This window comes from Leptodactylus fuscus, chromosome 1 (genome assembly GCF_031893055.1).
Source record: "Leptodactylus fuscus isolate aLepFus1 chromosome 1, aLepFus1.hap2, whole genome shotgun sequence".
Lineage (NCBI taxonomy): Eukaryota > Metazoa > Chordata > Amphibia > Anura > Leptodactylidae > Leptodactylus > Leptodactylus fuscus.
The window spans coordinates 83,752,655-83,774,730 of record NC_134265.1 but is presented as its reverse complement, the minus strand read 5'-3'; the positions used below and the strand labels follow the sequence as shown (position 1 = coordinate 83,774,730).

The 22,076-nt window shown below is 41.3% G+C and overlaps 1 protein-coding gene across 1 annotated transcript in view; it reads left to right on the top strand.

Moving 5' to 3' along the window:
• Positions 1-2,401: 2,401 nt before the first annotated feature.
• Positions 2,402-22,076, top strand: part of FBN2 (fibrillin 2) — a 213,084-nt gene continuing 193,409 nt past the window's right edge. The window contains exons 1-4 of the mRNA XM_075272282.1: positions 2,402-2,973; positions 6,604-6,686; positions 19,213-19,311; positions 20,310-20,405. Of these exons, the coding sequence (XP_075128383.1) occupies positions 2,768-2,973; positions 6,604-6,686; positions 19,213-19,311; positions 20,310-20,405 (484 nt within the window). The 5' untranslated portion in view covers positions 2,402-2,767. The remainder of the gene's footprint in view (positions 2,974-6,603; positions 6,687-19,212; positions 19,312-20,309; positions 20,406-22,076) is intronic.

Sequence of the window (22,076 nt, the reverse complement as noted above, 5' to 3'; positions counted from 1 at the left end):
ATGTAGGCAATACTTACATGGAGAATGTCTCCTGGCTCCCTGCTCCATGCACAGAGTGAAATGGAGTGTGGATGCTGATGATGCAGTAGTTATTTAAAATGGCTGCTGGGTTTGGGGTCCACCCACGGCCCAGCCCTTGTGGGCTGTGACCATGAATATGGGCGGTTTTACGCGTTCCGTATAATTACGCGCGTATTTTAATATACACGCTACGTTTACACACCCGTATACGCGGCTCCAAACGCGTCCGTTAACGGCACGTTAACCCTCATAGAACTTCGCCGTATTTTTACGCGTCGTGAAAAATACACGCGTTATAATACGCGCGCAGAATAGTACACGCGTAGAAAACACACGTGTATTTATTCACGCGCGCTCGATACGCGCGTCTAAGCCTACGCAATGTCAATTACATGAAAGTCAATGGGGACGTCATTTGACGCGCGTAAAATGACGCGCCAAATTACACGCCAAATTCCTCCGTGTGAACTTACCCTAAAGGTTAATAAAGTGGCAGACCACCTTAAGCACATGCGCCATTTAAGGACAATGTGTTACTCAACCTAACTGTAGAACAGAAACAATATTGGTGCTACTGTTGCTTGCAATACTGCCCAGTTGGAGTTGGCAAGGAGCCATCCAATGGGATACTTGCTGCATGATACAACTAAGCAGCTCCTCCATTGTGTGGCTCCTCTGAGCCAGGCTCATTAATTGTAAATTAAATGTAATTCATACATCTGTTCCAGCACAGACATGGCTATGTTTCTGCTTGCAAATCTTGCACAGTTGCTGCGGACAACACTAGCAGCAGAAACCTGCCACTACCACAGCAGTGCCACCACCCCCATCCACAAGCTTTTTCTAGGTCTGCCTTGGGCAGGCTTTTTGGATGCTGTGCACATTGGTTGGGATCATTACTATAAACACTTTTACCACCCTCTTCATTTGATGTCATCTTGTCCCCCTAACCTAGTTGCCACAACATGTAACCTCAGATCCTCCAATGACCTCCTACTCCGCTCTTCTCTCATTCGCTCCTCACACAACCACCTCCAAGATTTCTCCCATGCATCCCCCATACTCTGGAACTCCTTACCAAGACACATAAGACTGATCCCCACAATCACAGGATTTAAGAAGACCCTGAAGACTCACCTATTCAGGAAGGCCTACAATCTCCAATAACACTATCACCATACCACCATCTGTACAGTCTCCCCCTCTTCTTCTGTCTCTACCCCCTTCCCCCATAGATTGTAAGCCCTTGCGAGCAGGGCCCTCTACCCCACCGTGCCAGTCGGTCACTGTTAGTATTATATCTACCTGTATATTTTGTGTATTGTATGTAAACCCCCAAATGTAAAGCACCAAGGAATTAATGGTGCTACATAAATAAACAATCATCATCATCATCAGCAATGTCATGGTCTTCCTTGCTTTTTTAAGACACATTATGACTTTGGAATTCCTGCACACCCTCATAATTTCCACCTTTGATGCAATATCCTCCTGTGAGTGAGATGAGCAAGCCAAGTAATCAAAAACTTCATCTTAAATTCTCAGGAGGTGCAACAATCCTGCAGATGCTGGCGGTGCCACTAACATCTGTAGTGTTGCTGTTCCCAACCACATTCTTATTGTTAGTACTTGTACAAGTGTTTCCTCCTTTTGCCTGTCCCTTGCCCCTGCCCCCTTGCTCTACATCCTCCCAGGGTGTCACTTGTCTAGCCGAGGACATGCTTTTTGAGACTGTAAGATGTTCATTCCCACATTTGCCAAAAGTCTACTGTATAGAGATTGTTCAAGATCTACTATTCTGTGGAGCTTTAATTAAGTGAAATTAAAAATAATCACCACTCAGACCTGTGTTGCATGATCATTGTGGAGTTGGAGCTGTAGGCATCCAATGCACCAAATCCTAGCTGTGGATCCTATATTGGTAGAGAGAAGACCCCCTCTGTGACTCACAGGGCACTTAGGTAAGAGTCTTACTTGAAAGTAGTGCAATGTTCCTGAAGTAGGTCATAACACCTTACATTTACTACCACGGTTCTACCACAACCTCATTCCACCTGTTTTCTGTGAAATACTGTGGTTTTATCGTATAGTCTAGCCACATGCTAACTATTCTTAAAGGAAAAGGGTCATCTGTTATTAGAAAGCACATACTCTATGTATAAGTGTTAGGAAAGTGCTACAAAATACAAGGTACTGTACTAGTTTGAAAAGCTAGTGATCACCAACAGGTTAATACAAGAAAGCCCCCTCTTCAGTTTCTTTCTGCTCTCTTTTTCTCCATCCCATTTTCTCCCTCCTCCTCCCCTTACCCTTCACGTGTGTGTGACTGGTTCTGTGGTTTCCTCCCCACTGACAGGCAGCCGCCTCATAAACCCCTGGCCCTCAGCACTCTCATCCTAATCCTGCTTCTCACACACACTGAGTATGGGGACAAGCCTGCACTCTCCAGCACAGAGATTGCTTTCTTCTACAGCTTTTCACTTTTGATGCTCTTTTTTCCTGGTTTCAACCACAGTGCAAGAATCACTTCTTTGAAGCACTGATTTACTTAGGATTGAGTATCTATTATTTATGAACCCACCAACTTCTCAATATTATACTATATACCTTATGCCACCTGGGGTGCCACTGTAGTATATTTTGTACTTCGTTTTTTAACACAAGGATTAGTTGCATTCTGGATGTGAATTTTAAGCAACTTTTCACCTTCCAACTTAGAAGTGGATTCCTTTTGTCCTGAATTGCTATGTTTGACATCCAGCATCAATATATGATGCTAAGGTCAAAAAGGAGGGCTGTGCTTCTACTGGGCTACTTTCTTGTGCTTTTGGGATGCTCTGCTGGTCAACAATCTTTTAATGCAGAATCCAGACTTGGAACACAGGATGCAAAGGACGGGTCTACTGTTGTTAGTAGGACCCGAAGGAAGGGATCCCAGTATTCTCTGCACGGGTAGGTAGTGACTATTGAATATATAAAGTGTAATTATGTGTATTATCAATCAGATAATATTCCATAGACAAAATGATGATGATTAATATTATTGCAGCTATCACACATCAAACACAATATGTTATCAAGGCTTTGGTATTATGATATTCAATATTTCTTGTTTTGTCTGCTTCTTGAACTTTTGGAAGCTCCAGTTTGGCACAATTCTAATTGTACTACTATTAGGGAAAGGCATTGTGATAAATCTCCCAATCCAATGTTATAATGATAAATGCTCCTTTAAAAGTGCAAAAATACAGTTCCCCTATACATGGCTAGGGACATAGCAGAGGGGGGCAACAGGAGCATGTGCTGAATGCCAGATGGGGCACCAATATACCACTTTGTCTTGGTCAGAGTAAAGAGTTAGGGCGTCAAACTTATCCTTTGCCCCAGGCACAAAAAAGTCCAGCTCTGTAATAACCCATCTGGCTACTAACAGTACGTTCACTGCATTGTGTGATCTGCAAACCTTCATTACAGATGTTCCAAGTAACACCTTAATCCTAACAGTACTTATAGAAATTGAACTGTGGCATCCAGAAAGGCTATACTATACGTTTTTTTTCCCATTGTTTTCCATCCAATCACTGAGTTAACCTTAAGAATAAGTTGTTGCGTGTGGCACATTGCCTACTAAGGGGTTATGTAGTATAAACACATGCTTGTAATCTCCAAGTGAATTTGATCTAGTGGTGGATTAAAATTAGTCTGTACGTCTTTGCACCTACTATTGCAGGGTATTAATATATCAATTTGACAAACGATTAGAATAAACCAGTTACCTTTATGTGTGCAAGATATTTTTGTGTACAGCATGTTTTACTTTTTTGTTGTTAACTAGCTGCAATCCTACAAATGATGAGGGATCTGGAGACCAGACAGTCTTGCATAATGTGTGCAAGTCAACTGTGGTTGGTAGAAATACCCCTGACTCTGGGTAGAATTTAACCCATTACAGCTACCTTACTGGAAAATATCCTTTGTTTGGCTTCAGGTTTTTGTCCCATGAAGAGTTAATCTAACTTAAAACCCTTATATTTGCTAATCATACCATCTATATACAAAGCAGTGAAAATGAATCACCTCCTATGTAAATGACCTGCATATAGATCATCTTTCCATCTCAAAACTTCCTTCCTTAGTGGCTCTCTCTTATCTAAGCTTTCATCAATTGGCTCTAATGCACTGGTGTTGTATAACTTTCATTTCACTATGTGCTATTGAAGATAATGTATACATTCCATAAGTGACCCTAAATTACTGTAAGATATGGGTAGTAAACTTTTAGGGTTTTGGAGCATTTATTACATTCATTATCTGAACACTAGGGGATTCTCGAAGCCTCTAATTACTATGTCGGTGGAACTTTCAGCTATTCCTCTGCTTTCAGTGCCCTAAATCTGCAAGAGCTATTTGTGTTTTATGAATGAACTTGACTCGGACTTTGCTTATTTTGGAAATGCTGCAGGATTTCTACTGGCAAAGAAAACAGAAATCTAGGCAGCAGGATCTAAATAAGTAGCAAATACAGTTCTGGTTTCCTTTTTCCTGGTATTATTATTGACAATAGTTTCATATTTGTTACTTTCTAAGCATTTCTTTTTTATGCTTATATACTTGTATATTTAGCAGAAGAGATGTTTCTGTCATGTATATGTGAACATGGTAAAACCTACAGAAGTTAATTATTTTATTATAAGAATTGTATGTGGTTTTTCCAATTAAAAAATTCCAGTACAGATTTGGTCACATGGCCATATAAGTAAACTCCAAAAAGTTCTGCTTCAAGAATTTACAGTATGACTAGAGATAAGCGAACACTAAAATGTCCGAGGTTTGAAAACCGATTCGAACGGCCGCACACTGTTTGACTGTTCGAACAGATTTCGAACCCCATTATAGTCTATGGGTGATAATGCTCGTTTCAGGGGTACGCAAAATTCGATAAAATTATACTTATCAAGTCCATGAGTGACGGTCAGACTGGATTCTCCTTGAAGTCTTCTCCCGGCGCAGCGCCCCCGCGGCGTCTTCCGTCTGGAATTCACTCAGCCTAGGCATCGGGCCTAGGCAGAGCCGACTGCGCATGCGCAGTTGGCTCTGCCCGGCCCGACGCCTGAGCAGAGCCGACTGCGCATGCGAGGGCATACCCGCGCATGCGCAGTCGGCTCTGCTCAGGCGTCGGGCCGGGCAGAGTGAATTCCAGCCGGAAGACCCCGCGGGGACGCTGCACGGAGAAGACTTCTAAAGGTAAGAGAAGAACCAGCATTGATTGACAGAATATATAGCATTCTGCCAATCAACGCTGGTTCGGCATCGAACCTTAAACTTCGAACAGCTAGTAGTGTTCGATCGAGTATGAGTATTTCGAATACCGTAGTATTCGATCGAACACCTACTCGATCGAACACTACTCACTCATCTCTAAGTATGACCTACTGTGGCTCAATATTGTTCCCAACCTTAAATGTTGGGACCTTCCACTGTATGGACATGGCATGTTTAGTTACCCACATATCAGAACTTATGTATCAATAATCTGCTACATGGATTCACATGAGTAAATAAACATATTGTATATCTACAGTGCCAAGCTGTGATTTCATCTTGATACATAACTGAGCAGATTTGTCTTATTGAGAATTTAGAAAAGCTTGGACACAAATCCTGTAATAGAAGCCATGTTGGTTTTCCAGCATATTTAACAGAATGTATTAAAATTTAGAAATGGCTGCCAATATGGATACTTAGAGACTTAGTTTAAGCACAAACAAACCCTAAACCACTGGCCTGTAAAGATATTTGCGCCATTTTGATCACAATTTAATGTATTTATCAGTCATATGGCAACATACAACGACAAGACAAGATAATATTCTAGTGTTAGCATCACATATAATGCCAAAAGAGCTCCTGAAAGTCAAAGAAATTAAAGAAAAATATGAGGACAATGTGAATTCAACATGGCGTTCTGTAGCTCTTTACACCTATTGGTTTTACAAATACTGACATAATGCTGTAGACTGTAACTTCCTGTTATGGCTATGGACAAAATTTGTTATGTAGCCCTACAATTCGAAGACACTTTAAGGAGACTTTAGCAATATCCAAGACAAGCTTTCATTCAGTACCCATATCTATGCTGTTGGCAAGGACAGTCCATAGCCTATTGGGAACCATGCTGAAGCCTACAGAAAGTATAGGCTATGAGGGGTCTGTGAGTCCTGCAGACATTGTTGAACCCTGTAGAGCTAGCATTTCCTGGAATAGTGTGACTTCCTCTTTTTCTACTGGCACGATGCAGGCCCTAAGTAATGGTTCTGGGAACCATATGGAGTCTCTGGGAACATTAATCATTTAGGGAAAGCCTGACATTCTACGCTATTGACCAACCACCAAAAAGTAAGAAGTACGATGAGGGTGGGCTCAAAAATTGTTCAATTGCCAAGGTTTGAGTTTTGCTTATATATGCAACCAACATATTCTTGCAATGACAATGTATTAGTCTTTTTTTTTTAGTAATCTCTATGTTTGTGAATCCATTGGTATTCTGAAACTCATATTTTTTACTATTGTTATTCTCAAAAGGCCAAATGTATGTGGATCTAGATTTCACTCTTACTGTTGCCCTGGGTGGAAAACGCTTCCTGGAGGAAACCAGTGTATAGTCCGTAAGTGTGTCACTTCTTTAAGCAAATCTTTTTTGCATGACGATTTTTTATTATTATTTAAAATGCCTTAATTCTGTTTTGGTATCAAATAAGTCTGTATGACATAAGCAATGTAAGCTGCATGGCATCATTTCATCATACTGTTCTCTAAATTGAAATCAGTTTACATACTATAAATCTCTATACATTGAGAAGTATTTTACACTGCATCATGATATCATTGGTAGACTATATTATGTTAGCCAAGTTCCAAATAAATGGCTGCACAAAGGGGGATATATAAAAATTGCAAGAGAAACATATGTTGCATTTTATTCTATGATTCACTATGGCTGAATGGTCATAATGCATTGAACATACCCCAAGATATAACACTTCAGCTTCAAAATTATGAATTTATTTGACCCATCTGTTATTTTCCAAAGAATGGTTATTGTTAGGCCTGGTTCATATCTGTGCATGTTTTTCGGTTCGGGAGTCCGCTTGGGAACCCCCAAATGGAAACCTAATCCACATAACAAAGCGGTTACCTTAGGAAACTGGTGGACCCCGTAGACTATAATGGGGTCTGTGTGGTTTCTGCTCTGTTTCCGCACAAAGAGTGCGGAGAAAAAGGTACTGCTTACACAACTTTTCTCTCCACATTTTTCATGCAGAGAGGGAAACGGAATGACCTGAATGCAGATATAGATGTGAAACAGGCCTTACAGAGGGATCACTTAATTTCATGACAGAATACACTGTCATGAGCTATTAAGACAGTAATAATGTTTCTGTCCTCCGAATTCTTAATAAATTCTTAGTATTCTTAAAGAAGACCTTTCACCTCCTGGGGCACATTCGGTGTAATACAACTCTAGAAAGCCTACAGTGCACTAAATTCAGCACATTATCGACTTTCCCATTCTGTGCCCCCAGTGAAGAGCTATCAGTGCCGGTACCGTAGCTCTTCACTGTCAGAAGGGCGTTTCTGACAGTCAGTCAGGAACGCCCTTCTTCACAGTAGTGTCATCACTGGATGGTAAGGAACGCCCCCTCTCACAGTACAGTGCAATAGACGCTACTGTGAAGAAGGGTGTTCCTGACTGACTACCAGAAATGTCCTTCTGACAGTGAAGAGCTACGGTACGGGCACCAATAGCTCTTCATCTGGGGCACAGAACGGGAAAGCCGATAGTGCGCTGAATTCAGAGCACTGTCGGCTTTCTAGTGGTGTGTTACACCACATGTGCCCCAGAAGGTGATAGGTCCTCTTTAAATCTTGAACTAAATATTGAAAGTTTTAAATCTTCCCTGTAGTTATTCCATCATAATCTTCTTACCAATGTGAAAATTCCTGTTAGCAATCTGCACGTCATTCATGTATGATGATATTAAGAGGAGAGTACAGCAGTCCTTTACTTCCCATCTGCTAAGGAGAAAGCGAGAGCTCCACTGTATATGTAACCTAGCTTCTTGTTAGTAAAATAAGAGTAAGAGATCTATAGCACCAACAGCTGTGTTTTATACTTTTAGCATTTAGAATGTGTACACAGACAGACTAAACTGACACCACTGTTTGCATGTTCCAGTCCTTTCCTACTTGCATACATCTGCCATTGATATTGATAAAAAAAAAAAAAAAAAACATACTGCAGGACCTCCATGATCACCATGAAGAATGGGACTACCAAGTGCTGAAGCATAAAGTCTGTAAAATAATTCATTACTGGCTGTGACATTTTCAAAACTGTCCCTAAAGCCAGAAATAAGCACAATAATTTTTCTTCAGAAATGTAATTAATTGGTTTTCCATGTCTGAGCAGCTGCACAGAAGTCTTCGGAGTTTGTTAAACAATGCTGTTGGCCAGAGTACTGTAAAGCACACCTCTGTTGGATTATAGTCTAACATCTCACAGTGTGTCAGGTGATTGAGACTTTGGTGGATGCCAAGAGGAATGCTTTCTGCCCAAACCTGTAGTACCATCTGGAAAGCTATGTAAATGAGGGAGGATGGATTGAGGATAATTAACTTTGGTGCAGAGCCCTTTAAAGAGATCTTAAAGGGAGTCTGTCACCAGAACCCAACATATTAACTTAGCTCCACAGATACATAGGTTACCGTGACCTGAATCAAACAGTGTTTTCCCTAAGTGAATTGATGCCTCCATGACTGAAATATCAAGTTTTTTGTCAATATGCAAATTACCTCTTTGGGGCATTGAAGGCATTACTGTTCGCCTTTGTGAAGTAATGGCATCACCATATATTAACCTAAAAGGCAATATTTTGTAAATAGAGATAGCAATTCACAAAGGGAAAACACTGATTTTGTGACCCTAATCTATCTATCTGCGAGGATTGGTTTACATGCTTGGCTCTGGTGACAGACTCCCTTTAATGGTCCAGGATTGAATGACTTTCTATATAATATTTTGCTTAAAACTTTGTGACAACGGTTTTGGTAAAACTCCCAAATGTCTAATCAAAAACATATTGTTCATTTGGTTAGAGCTTGACTTACCCTACCCAAACATATTTTATGTAAATCGCCACACTAGGGGCATTCACACTACTAAGTCAGTTGCTGAATTCCGTCATAAGATGACATCAATGGACATTAAACTGTCACAGAAAACGGTCGACTGATTCTGTGTCTGTTCCCACTGACTTTAATCCTGCACGCACGACTTTATCTTCCATTACAAAAGTAAACAAACATGACGAAAGATAGTTTCTGTCTTGTTGTTTACATGAGTGTCAATGGGCATGAACACAGAATCAGTCTGTGATCATTCTCTGCAATAGTTTAATGTCCGTTGCTGTCATCCTATGATGGAAGACATAAATAGACATTAGCAACAATAGTGTGAGCACCCCCTTAAATATAAATCTTCAAAACTAATCTACTAGTAAAAAGCTTTTTTTAGGAGAGAATTGAATGGGAATAAAAGGAAGACCAGCTCTATGTTAGTGGCCCAAATTTGGAATTAAATATTCTGAATTTGGCCTTGCAGTGCTTAAGAGATATAATCTTCATCTACACCTTCAGATGTCAGCTGTACATTCTCGCAAAATTTAGAAATTGACCTGTATTGCTCAAACACCATTGTACGCCTCAACTTTTTGAAATACTGTATCAGGCTTCTTCTCTTCAGCTTCTCTATGACTTACCATCATGAACTCATGTCACATTTTGCTGCTCTGTATAGCAGTCATGTGCCTCCACTCATGTGCCCTTGATAGTCTATACTATCTGCAGATGCCAACAGTCTTGGAACCAGATGCATGTAGCAGACTTCATGTTTTACTAGCCAGACAGGCTATTGTTGGTACTTGGCAGGTGCACACAATAATGTTCTACCTATACACTGCCCTTGGAGAAAAAGCCTTCACAATGGCTGATGTAAACTATGTAGGATTAAACTTCATTTGGAAATAGAAACGGTTTATTTATATATTAATTTTTGCTAAGTTATTTTAGGACTGGATCTGAGCCCTGAAGATTTAGCGTATCAAGCGTCTTTGATATGCAGCCTTTGAGCCACTCCTTCCAGGGAAATATAAATACTATGGGCCATATCATATCTGATTTATTTGAAAATAAAATATTATACTAGGTCCAAATCAAATGGGGATGTTTATATCATTTCACTTAGACTTTGTTTTGGAAACATGAACATTATATTTGTAGTGATTCCAACTTCTTGAATTTATAGCTTTTTTAATAAACATAAAGTTTTACGTCCACCAGACATTATTTTAGAAAACCTAGGGGTTAGCTGTAACGTTATAAAAACAGATTACTTGGCGGTAATATAGTTATGGTACTTTGATATTGTATAACTTTTTTCAATAGTGCTTGCTATTCTAAAATCATGTCCTTTAACCCCTTCCTACTCAAGGCATTTTTTGATTTCTATTTTTGACTCCCTGTCTAACTGGCAGACAGTGATTTCTGCCGTCAGCACCGGGTCTCTGCTGTATAATACAGTGGAGACCTGGTGGCTATGGTGGCTGCGGAGGCTCATATTTAAATACTCATCAGCCGACATACTATTACAGTGGATGTCGAGAATGGGTTCAATCTCAAACTCAGATATTGATACTCACATATGATAAGTTTCCTGTTATGTTGTCATGTTATCTGTAGATTTCATATGCTTTGATAATAAAGTAGATGTGTTTTTCCGTACTGGAGACTCATCCTTGCATATTTATCTCATAACATTGGAAAATTATATTTACCTTAAAAAAAGAACTAAATAATTTTCCTCTGGGTAAAAGTCCTGTAGCTGAGGCCTGTGATGCCCTTGACAGTCAAGCATGACTGGAAGAGCCATCTGGGTGTTTACCTTGGAATTACATAAACTCTAGTTGTAGTGTTTCCTGCGCTGAGTCTAAAGTGGTTAATGGCAATATACTGTCCACTACCCAAAAGAACATTTCTGTATACTGAGCAATTTCATTGCGTAGGAAAAAGTTGCATGATGTGATATTCCTATACAGAATAGCTGTTAACTTATGTCATAGGCATGTGACTCTGAAGATAGGAATATAATGATAACATACTGTAGAATAGATTGGGTGAATCCATGAATAGAAGACTCATGCTCATGTAAGGCTAGGTTCACATTTGCACCCGATCTCCATCTGGGGATTCCGTTCCTCATTCCGCTTGAAAAATTCATTGCAAGCAGTGCTTTGCTCTCTTCATTTTTTGCCCTTTTCAGGTGGAAAACCCGGCGGACCCATTATAGTCTATTCGGTCCATGGGTTTCCAAATGTAACTGCTTTTTTAAGCAGATTGAGTTTCTGTGGGGCGGAAAGGGGGCACACAAGCGAACCCCCTAAATGGAAACCTGAATGCAGATGTGAACCTAGCCTTGATTAACAATAGTTAAATTTTTTATGTGACTATATGAAAAACAAAAAGCTACCACTGCAGTATAATCTAAACATAAGTGTTAGGGAGCGTTCACACTACCGTCGGTGTCCGACATGTAGTGTCCGCTCCTAGTGTCCGCTCAAAATCTGTCACGGACACTAGGAGCGGACACTAGATGTGTCCGTGACACCTGTCATTCACTTTAATGGGCATCGGGTGCGTTCTTTTGCACTCCGTGCCCGTCTTTTCCTGTCCGCAAGAGAAGATGTCCGACTTCTCAAGCGGACAGAGGAACCCTGCATGCAGGGTTTTTCTGTCCGCTTGAGAAGTCGGACATCTTCTCTTGCGGACAGAGAAGGACGGGCACGGAGTGCAAAAGAATGCACCCGATGCCCATTAAAGTGAATGACAGGTGTCACGGACACATCTAGTGTCCGCTCCTAGTGTCCGTGACAGATTTTGAGCGGACACTAGGAGCGGACACTACATGTCGGACACCGACGGTAGTGTGAACGCCCCCTTACTCCAATATCTGTGGTGGACATATTAAGTTGTTCCAAGGTAAACACCAGTGCCTTAATAAATTGAGCATGGATATCATGCTATGAGGGGAAGCAAAGTCTTTGTTTGTAATCCTATGCATTGTAAACTATGCCGATCTAGGTGACCAATGGTGAATCTGGCCATAACCCTTAGATACCTGATGGATGAACACTTGTTCATTAATTCAGTTCAATCATGCATATATTCTTAATAGAAAGAGGTGGATAAGTCACTGACATCCAACAAGCCCAATCCTTCCTTTCCTCAGTATTGGGACATTGAATCAGGACATTTCTATACACCTATTAGATTGCCCGTCACACCGAAATCAGCATATCTAATTGGTGCCCATTCTGGGTTTTATATGTCACTTATTAGAGAAAATAGAAATGTAATATATAATATACATGCAGTGGTGTAACTAGGAATGGCGGGGGCCCCGTGGTGAACTTTTGACATGGGGGCCCCCCTGATCGAAGCTGAAGACCTTGACCAACTGATCCCTAACGCCGCCACGCCCCCCCCCCCCCCTGCGCGCATTCTGCGCACACTATAATATCCCATATTGGCCCCTGAACACAGTATTATGTCCCCATAGTGGCCCCAGTACACAGTATTATGTCCCCATAGTGGCCCCAGTACACAATATTATATCCCCATAGTGGCCCCAGTACACAGTATTATGTCCCCATAGTGGCCCCAGTACACAATATTATATCCCCATAGTGGCCCCAGTACACAGTATTATGTCCCCATACTGGCCCCAGTACACAGTATTATGTCCCCATACTGGCCCCAGTACACAGTATTGTGTCCCCAGTACACAGTATTATGTCCCCATACTGGCCCCAGTACACAGTATTATGTCCCATTGTGGACACCCATGAACAATTATTATACTCTGGGGTCTTTTCAGACCCCAGAGTATAATAATCGGAGACCCAGAGGGATACAAACAACAAAGTACTGTTACTTACCTATCTCTCAACTCCCCATGACTCCGTCTCTGTCGGCCATCTTCCCGGACGTCATGTGACCGGGGTCCTGCGTCGCGGGTCATATGACGTGACGCAAGTAGGCCGAAGCCTGCCTGGAGAGCTAAGTAACACAGTTTTTTATGTTATCTTACCTCTCCCCAGCATCCGATCGTTATACTCGGGGGTCCAAAAGGGGCCCGCGTCTTCACTTACCGATCCCGGTAAGTATATAGTATATGTAACTCCAGCCAGTAACGGCCTACTAAAAAAGAACAAAAAAAACAACACGCAGTGGCTGTCACCGGGCCCCTAATGTCCCGGCCCTGTGGCAGCTGCCTCTGCTGCTATGGCGGTAGTTACGCCACTGTATAGATGTAACACCTGACAATGAATACTATGATAGAAAAAACTTTAAATTGACATTTAACACAACACGTGTTAAATGTCAATGTTATATTTATGAGTGAAGGTAAAAGGATATTTCCATCTCAGCCTGTTATTGGGGCTCTAAGTCATGGCTACAAAGAAGTAACAAAATGACCGTGGTATGCTGTTCCGTGACTCCCATCTAAGTAAATAGGTCATAAAAATACTACCGGTATGTTGTCTGTGTAACACAGGTGATACAGAAGCAGTATAGCTTGCTCTACCATGCTGCTTGCATAGCTACAATGGGACAAGTGGAATAGCAACACACATAGTAACACAGCAATGTTTGGCTGTTTCTGTAACTTCTGACCACCTCAGGATGCTGTAGGCACAGCAAAGCTATTAAAGTCAGAATTGCAAATACACGCTACATGTTTGCTGCATTGTGATATGTAACACATACAAATCTAATGGTGCATTGTATAGTCTACTAGATGATTCAGCCACTGAACATCAGAGTGTTGTAGTCTCCTCATTGTTTGCAATGGTCTTTATATCTGTACATTGTCAACTTAGTAGTGGCTGAGCAGAGTATTACAGCTTTGTCTCTTTTTAGACCTCTACTAATCTAATATTACTCCTCTCCCCTTTTCACCTTTGTTATGATAGCTGGCTGACTGTAGTATAGCCACTATCATAGCGCAGGTAGCTATGGGAGGAAAGAGGAGGCAGAGAGACCCAGACAATGGGGGCTGGCTCCAATTGCGTCACCAAGGGTCAGAACCTGTCCTGACCAGAACCCTCAGGCCCAGTTTACACAAATTCACTGGGGAAGTAAGGTTAAATCACAGTCCCTAGATAACCCGTTTAAGTTTTTTGTGACCTGCTTCATAGGACAAGATAGCGATGTTATGTCCATGAGTCCCTGGCTTTGGATTTATGCCATTACAATATGTTCTTGTAACTGTTTAGTTATAATGTGATTTCAAGTACATACAATGTGTCCTAATTATTTCTGTAACTGAATCTCCATAGCAAAAACTGTACATAGATTTTAATCTGTTATATTGAGACTTTGTTTATCCAAGGTTAAAATGGAACATTCCACATCAGGTATAAAATGGATTTCTCAGGTTGGCTCTGACAATATTTACAGGTTCATCATGGTTTGATGTGTTCCAGACCGACGTGACTAATAGTATAATCCTTTCCTCTACCTTTCATGTCGCTAAGGGACCACTAGGAATAAATCTATATGTAGACTGTGCTAGCGATGGCAAAGCCTACATTATGTTAAAGCTAGAAATAAGAAAGCTGTAGATTTATAATAGATTTCTAAATTAAAATGATGTGATACATTTTAGGAAATTAGAGGAACAGGAACAAACAGTATTTATGTTACTTTGCAGATAGATGACAAAATATTTTTCCAACCCTTATACTTACTACGGGTAAGCTGAAATGGTGGAAAATGAAGAGGAATTGTTCTTTATTTCTTGATGCCATATTCAGTTGCCGGCTACCTGCAATGGGATGTGGATGCAGGGCATCTGCTTTAGGAGACTGAGTAGGACTAGATGAATGGACGTAATCAGGAGGGAGTCTGGAGCCGGTGAATCTGTGGCAGCTGTGGAATCCATGTAAACTCTGCCTCACATTGAAAAAAAATAGCAGGCATAACCTGGGCAAAATGTCCCATGGATTCAGGGGCAAAATCCACCTCCAAATCTGTGGCAAATTCCTCTATGTGAGGATGCTCAGGTTGCAAGGTCTAGGCATAGTCAAAGAACAGCTTAAACAAGGGCAATAAGACCTTATTCTCACATGGGTTCCATCTTATTAAACCATGTACTATATAACTTTTTTGCACATTTTATGAATGCCATAGGCAGTAGCAGTCAGTCTGCACAATATCCACAGTACTTACAATATCTGTCACTGATAAATCTAGCAGTATTTGGGCCATAGGCACAATTTGAAACTCCTTTGCCTCCTTTCTACCATATGCCATGTGCCTGGTGTCTTATATGGTAAAGGCCTTAGAGCTTTCTCATGGACCAGAACATGGAAGTGACTCGTACGTTGCATCCCCTATTGGTTCAGCACTGAGTGGTAGCCACTAAATGGAGAACAGAGTTGTCTGCTTTATGTCCCTGTGTATCAGCTGATGATCAGTATGATCAATGGGGAACCTTGTGTTGGAACCCAGCATTCTTTTATATTGCTTCCTATTCCTAACATAGGTCATTTATGTTTTTAGCCTAGAAAAATGCTTAAAGTGTAACTAAACATTCAAACAACTTTTTATGGCATTATTTCTTTCGTTAATATATTTTGTAATATATTGTATTAAGGTTTTGGCTCCTTTCTGAGAAATCCTGTACTTCTTTATTTTTTTATTGGATTTTTCATTGGATTGGATTTTTCATTGTGCTCTGCTTTCACTAAGAACATGGGGGTAGGACTCTTGTGTAATGCAGGTAAAATGAGGGTGGGGAAGGTTAGGTAAAACAGTAATATCTTGGGCATTATAAAATGCACAAATGGGCAAAACAAAACTTAACTCTTAGAGGAGCAGAGGGAAATGAAGGTGAAGGTGGAAAATCAATCAACAAGGTGAAGGAATAGGACAATGTTCAGTCAAAGCAACCAAAAACTCTAAGCAAGTTATCAAACTGCACACGCCTCCTGCGCCGCAGCATGCAAGCAAAGGGTGGCGCAGAGACCTGAACAGGCAGAGATATTACAGTACAAACATACTTCTGGTATCATATGTAAGATGGAAGTTGCAGTTCTACCTATATTATTGACGGAGATATCATCAGTTGAAAACACAGTCAGATTTACTGTATTTAAATGCAACTAACTTCCCAATCCCAAATGTGTTTTGCATGCTAATATCTCTGGAGATAGCCCAGATAGAATTGTGAAGCTATATGGTAGATGAAAATCTATATTTTCATATGACAACAGAAGCAAGTTTCCACATTTTATAATGATGAGATATACAGTAACTGTTTAAAGTGACCCTACCCCATGTTCCTCTCCCTACCCCACACAGTTCAAACAACAATAATAATAATCAGTGGCGTAACTAGGAATGGCGGGGCCCCGTGGCGAACTTTTGACATGGGGCCCCCCCTCCCCAAACCGATGCCGAAGACCTCGACTGACCCCCTCCTCCGCACTCTATTATGTCCCTTAGTAAGCCCTGCACACAGTATTATCCCCAATAGTGTCCCCTGCACACACAGTATTAACCCCTATAGTGTCCAATGCACACAGTATTAACCCCTATAGTGTTCAATGCACACAGTATTATCCCCCATAGTGTCCCCTGCACACACAGTATTTACCCCTAGTGTCCCCTGCACACACAGTATTATTATAGGGGCCCGTAACGGACTTTTAAAAAAAAAAAAAACGCAGCGGTAGCGGCTGTCACCGGGCCCCCTAATGGCCCGGGCCCTGTGGCAGCTGCTACTGCTGCTACCACGGTAGTTACGCCCCTGATAATAATACATTTTATTTATATAACGCCAACATATTCTGATGCACTGTACAATTTGTAGGGTTCAAGTACAGACAAAAGATACATTACAAAGAAATACTTCACACAATAGGAATGAGTGTCCTGCTCGCAAGAGCTTACAAACTATGAGATAGAGGGGGTGACACAAGAGGTGGCAGGGGTGGCATCGGAGGTAGCATTGCTAATACAGTGGTCAGACAATTTTGTGATAGAGGTTACTGTCATTACACAAACATAAAACTGTATGAGGGGGCATTCACACTTGCGCCCGTGTCTGCCTTCTGGGCTTCCATACTATTCGAGAAACTGCACAGGGGACGGCTTCCCGGCAGTAAGTTTTAAAACCCATTTATTTGAATGGGTTTTAAAAGCAAACCGCTGGTGCCCGTATGCAGCCTCTACTTGGGGGAAACCTTTTTTTTTTTACCAGACACAAAGTTGGACATGCAGGACTTTGTGTCCGACCAAAAAACATGGTTTCCCCGCAGAGAGGCTGCATATGGACACCGGTGGTTTGCTTTTAAAACCCATTCAAATGAATGGGTTTTTAAGCTGACCACCAGGAAGCCGTCCCCTGTGCAGTTTCTCTGGGGAATAGAATGGAGACCTGGCGGGCGGACACAGGCGCAAGTGTGAATGCCCCCTGAGCCATTATCAGCCGTATCCTTTCACATGAAGTTGGCGCCTGCACATACACAAAGTTAGTCTGAAACGGTATCCTATCATGTGGGGTAATGTGGGAGCATGACCAGAGGAGGGTTTGTTTTAGGGATTCTAATTACAGTATGGAAGGGGTTACATTGGGAATTGTGATAGGCCTGTCTGATGAGATGTGTCTTTAGTTTGCGCTTGAAGCTCTAGAAATTGGGAGTTAATCTGATTGTCCGGGGTAGAGCATTGCAGAGAAGTGGTGCAACTCAGGAAAAGTCTTGTATACGAGCGTGGGAGGTTCTGATAATAGAGAATGTAAGTCTTAGGTCATTGAGTGAGCGGAGAGCACGGGTTGGGTGATAGACAGAGATGAGGGAGGAAATGTAGGAAGGTGCGGCATTATGGAGAGCCTTGTGGATGAGGGTGATAAGTTTATATTGTATTCTGTAATGAATAGGCAGCCAATGTAGCGACTGGCACAGACTGGAGGCATCGCTGTAGCGTCTAGCCTGATAGATGAGCCTGGCCGCTGTATTCAGAATAGATTGTAGAGGGGAGAGTTTAGTGAGGGGAAGACCGATTAGTAAGGAGTTACAGTAGTCGAGGCGAGAATGAATCAGAGAGACAATAAGTGTCTTTAATGTATCTCTGGTAAGGAAAGGGCGTATTCTGGAGATGTTTTTGATGTGGACATGACATGAGCATGTGAGTGATTGGATATGGGGGAGGGTGAAGGAAAAGTCTGAGTCAAACACAACCCCAAGGCAACGGGCCTACTGCCTAGGAGTTATAGTAAGGCTTGAGACTACAATGGATATATCAGGGACAAATCTATTAGATGGTGGAAACAGTAGTAGTTCAGTCTTTGAGAGATTCAGTTTCAGATAGAGCGAAGACGTGATATTTAGTGTTCTTCAGTAGTGCAGGGGTAATGTCACGGGAAGATGTGTACAAAGGGTGTCATCAGCATAAAGGTGGTACCAGAATCCAAATCTGGTTATGGCTTGTCCAACGGGGTCTGTGTAGAGAGAGAAGAACAGGGGGCCTAGGAGCGAGCCCTGAGGAACCCTAATGGCAAGGTGAAGAGGGGAAGAAACAGAGCCCTCAAATGATACACTGAAAGTGCGGTCTGAGAGATAAGAGAAAAACCAGGAGAGCGCAGTGTCCTTGAGGCCGACTGAGTGAAGCATATTGAGGAGGTCCAAAAGAATAAGAAGAGAGAAGTCACCATTAGATTTAGCCGTCAGGAGATCATTGGAGACTTTTGTAAGGGCTCTTTCAGTAGAGTGCAGAGTGCGTAAGCCAGCATTTTATAATGCTGAGATATAATTGTTTGAAGTGACCCTACCCCACCTTCCTCTCTCTGCAGAACACACAGTACAAACAATAGTTCTCAATAGAGAAAAAAAAGGTAAAGAATAAAAAAAATGCAACAAAAAATGATGTCTTGTCAGGAAGTTATAAAGCTGTGATGCTATAAGTTATGAGCAGTATTCACTGTAAATGAAGAGCCAATTGGATATGTTTTACATGTATAACTTAATATTATATTTATATTCAATATTACTTTTTTTTCTCTTTATATAGCAATTTGCAGAAATAGCTGTGGTGATGGATTCTGCTCCCGTCCAAACATGTGCACATGTTCCAGTGGACAAGTTGCGCCAGTCTGTATTACTAAAACCGGTGAGTCTGAGAACAAGATTTTTAATGGCCATAAAATATTTGGGCTCAAGAAATTTCATAAGGGATAAGAAGGTCTGCTGCCAAATCATCAAAACTAGAGATGAGCGAGTAGTACTCGATTGAGTAGGTATTCGATCGAATACTACGGTATTCGAAATACTCGTACTCGATCGAGTACCACTCACTATTCGAATGTAAAAGTTCGATGCAGAACCAGCATTGATTGGCCGAATGCTATACAGTCGGCCAATCAACGCTGGTTCTTCTCCTACCTTTAGAAGTCTTCTCCGTGCAGCTTCCCCGTGGCATCTTCCGGCTCTTCATTCACTCTGCCAGGCATCGGGCCTAGGCAGAGCCGACTGCGCATGTCCGCTTGTAGTGCGGGCATGCGCAGTCGGCTCTGCCCAGGTCCGATGCCTGGCAGAGTGAATTCAGAGCCAGAAGATGCCGTGGGGACGCTGCAAGGAGAAGACTGCTCGGAGGATCCAGCCCGACCCAAACTCATGGACTTGGTAAGTATAATTTTATTGAACGTTGTCTAACCCTGAAATGGGCATTTTCCCCCCATAGACTATAATAGGGTTCGATATTCGATTTCAGTAGTCAAATATTGAGGGGCTACTCGAAACGAATATCGAACCTTGAAAATTTTACTGTTCGCTCATCTCTAATCAAAACTATAAAAACCATACTTTTGAGATTTTTGAGAGTTGTCAGAATAAATATCAGAGATGTCAGAATATTTAAGGTTTGTTAAGTACAGAAAAATAAACCCCTTATGAATGTCTCATTCACCAAAGTCACCATTCTCGGGGTATTTCCTTAGAATCACTAAGTACAACCACTTTCTTTGACATTTGGATGTCCCAAGTGAATGAAGCTGTGCCACCATGTTTTCATATTACAATAATAAATTTATTACTCGGTATATAGTTTTATTATAAGATACTATATATTCTATGATGTAAAGTAATCTCTGACTAAACTTAATTTTATAGTTTCTCAGTGTAACATTCGATGCATGAATGGAGGAACGTGTTTTGAGGATCAATGTCGCTGTCAAAAGGGTTATGTTGGAGCTCATTGTGGGCAGCGTAAGTACAACTTAAGTTTTTCTTAATAGATGTTATCATATATTCTGCTTACAGCCAGTGATCATTTATACCGCTGGGTATATTTTAAAAAACTCTATGCAATACATCACCTTAAAGAGGACATTTCACCACCTCTTCCATCTCCAGTTCTTAGCAACTGTTAATAGTTGCTGTTCCACTGATTCCAGTATACTTAGAATTTTTTTCTCTAGCCTCCACTATTCCCAAGTAATCAATGCTGTTAGTTTTGGGGCCTGATATACTATGTAGGCTTTGTACTGTCAGCGGGATGGTGAAAGGTAGGAGCTAGATGTGATACAGATATATCACACCCTTTGTCTTCTGATGCCTACACATTGGAAACAAGGGAGGCTAGAGAATAAATTCCTTTAGTGAAAGTTTCTCTTTGGAGGAAATTTATCAGTTGCCTCTAGTAAATCATGTTTTCATATTCAACTACCGTATATACTCGAGTATAAGCCGAGTTTTTCAGAACAGTTTTTGTGCTGAAAAATTCTGCCTCGGTATATACTCGAGTCATTTCGGCAATATTATAGTTAAAGACCCAGCATCCAGACGCAGCTTACAGACACCGGGGCGGGTTCCGGACCCGCAACATCGCCACACTGCTGTTCATTTCAAGCTGCAGAAGTACTTACGGTACTTCTGCTAGCATGCTTGGAATGCAGACTCCGCCCCCACTGCTCTATCACACACAACACATAACCTCAGGCCTGCACCCACGTGTGTATGCTTTCTGGGCCTTCCCCAGAATCTACTGCACCCAAAAACTCTGGCCATTTTAAGTTTTTTAAATTTTCCAGTAGCTGCTGCATTTTCCCCTTGGTTTATACTCGAGTCAATAAGTTTTCCCAGTTTTTTGTGGTAAAATTAGGGGCCTCGGCTTATATCTGGGTCTGCTTATACTCGAGTAATTGTCCAAGTCACTATATGTAATTACTCCAGATTTTACTCTGGCCAATGAGCATTTACCAGGTTTAATATTCTAGGAATATATTATTATTCATATGTCAAAATGGTGTACAACGTCAGCATGAAATCCTACATTGGTGAAATATTGTTTGCTCCACAAACTATGTGACATTTTTACATGTTACTTTTCTGAGAACTTGGCATATTGCTGTGTGGTTTAGCAGAAGGGGGCATGACCTGGCCTCTGCAGCCCAAAAGATTTACTATAGTTTATGCCAGAAACTGAGGTTCTGGCACATGGAACGAATGAGATATGGCTAATCTAAAAAGAGGCATTAACCTCTTAGTAAATTAGGCCTATATCACTGTGGCACAATGATGTAGGAAATTGCAATCTTGATATATGTCCTCTACTCTGTTCTATAGAGATTACATTTAGCAGTCAAATCATTGTCATTCTAGACAGGACAACAATAATATAAACCTGGATGTGGGAACACAGGATCATACAATGGTCGAAAGTTGAGGAGATTCTCTTTTCACTACTTGTATCACAAAGCACATCACTGAGCATACCCACAACACTAATATATAGGCCATTTTACCTATATTTGTGTGGTTGGAACCAATAAAGTGCCTCTGCTTTAACTAAAGTTCTTCAAGTTTTTCATTTATCGATCAGCAGCGCTCTAGAATTTTCCCAGTTTTTTTCCTCTGTTTTTACCTTATATATGCCAT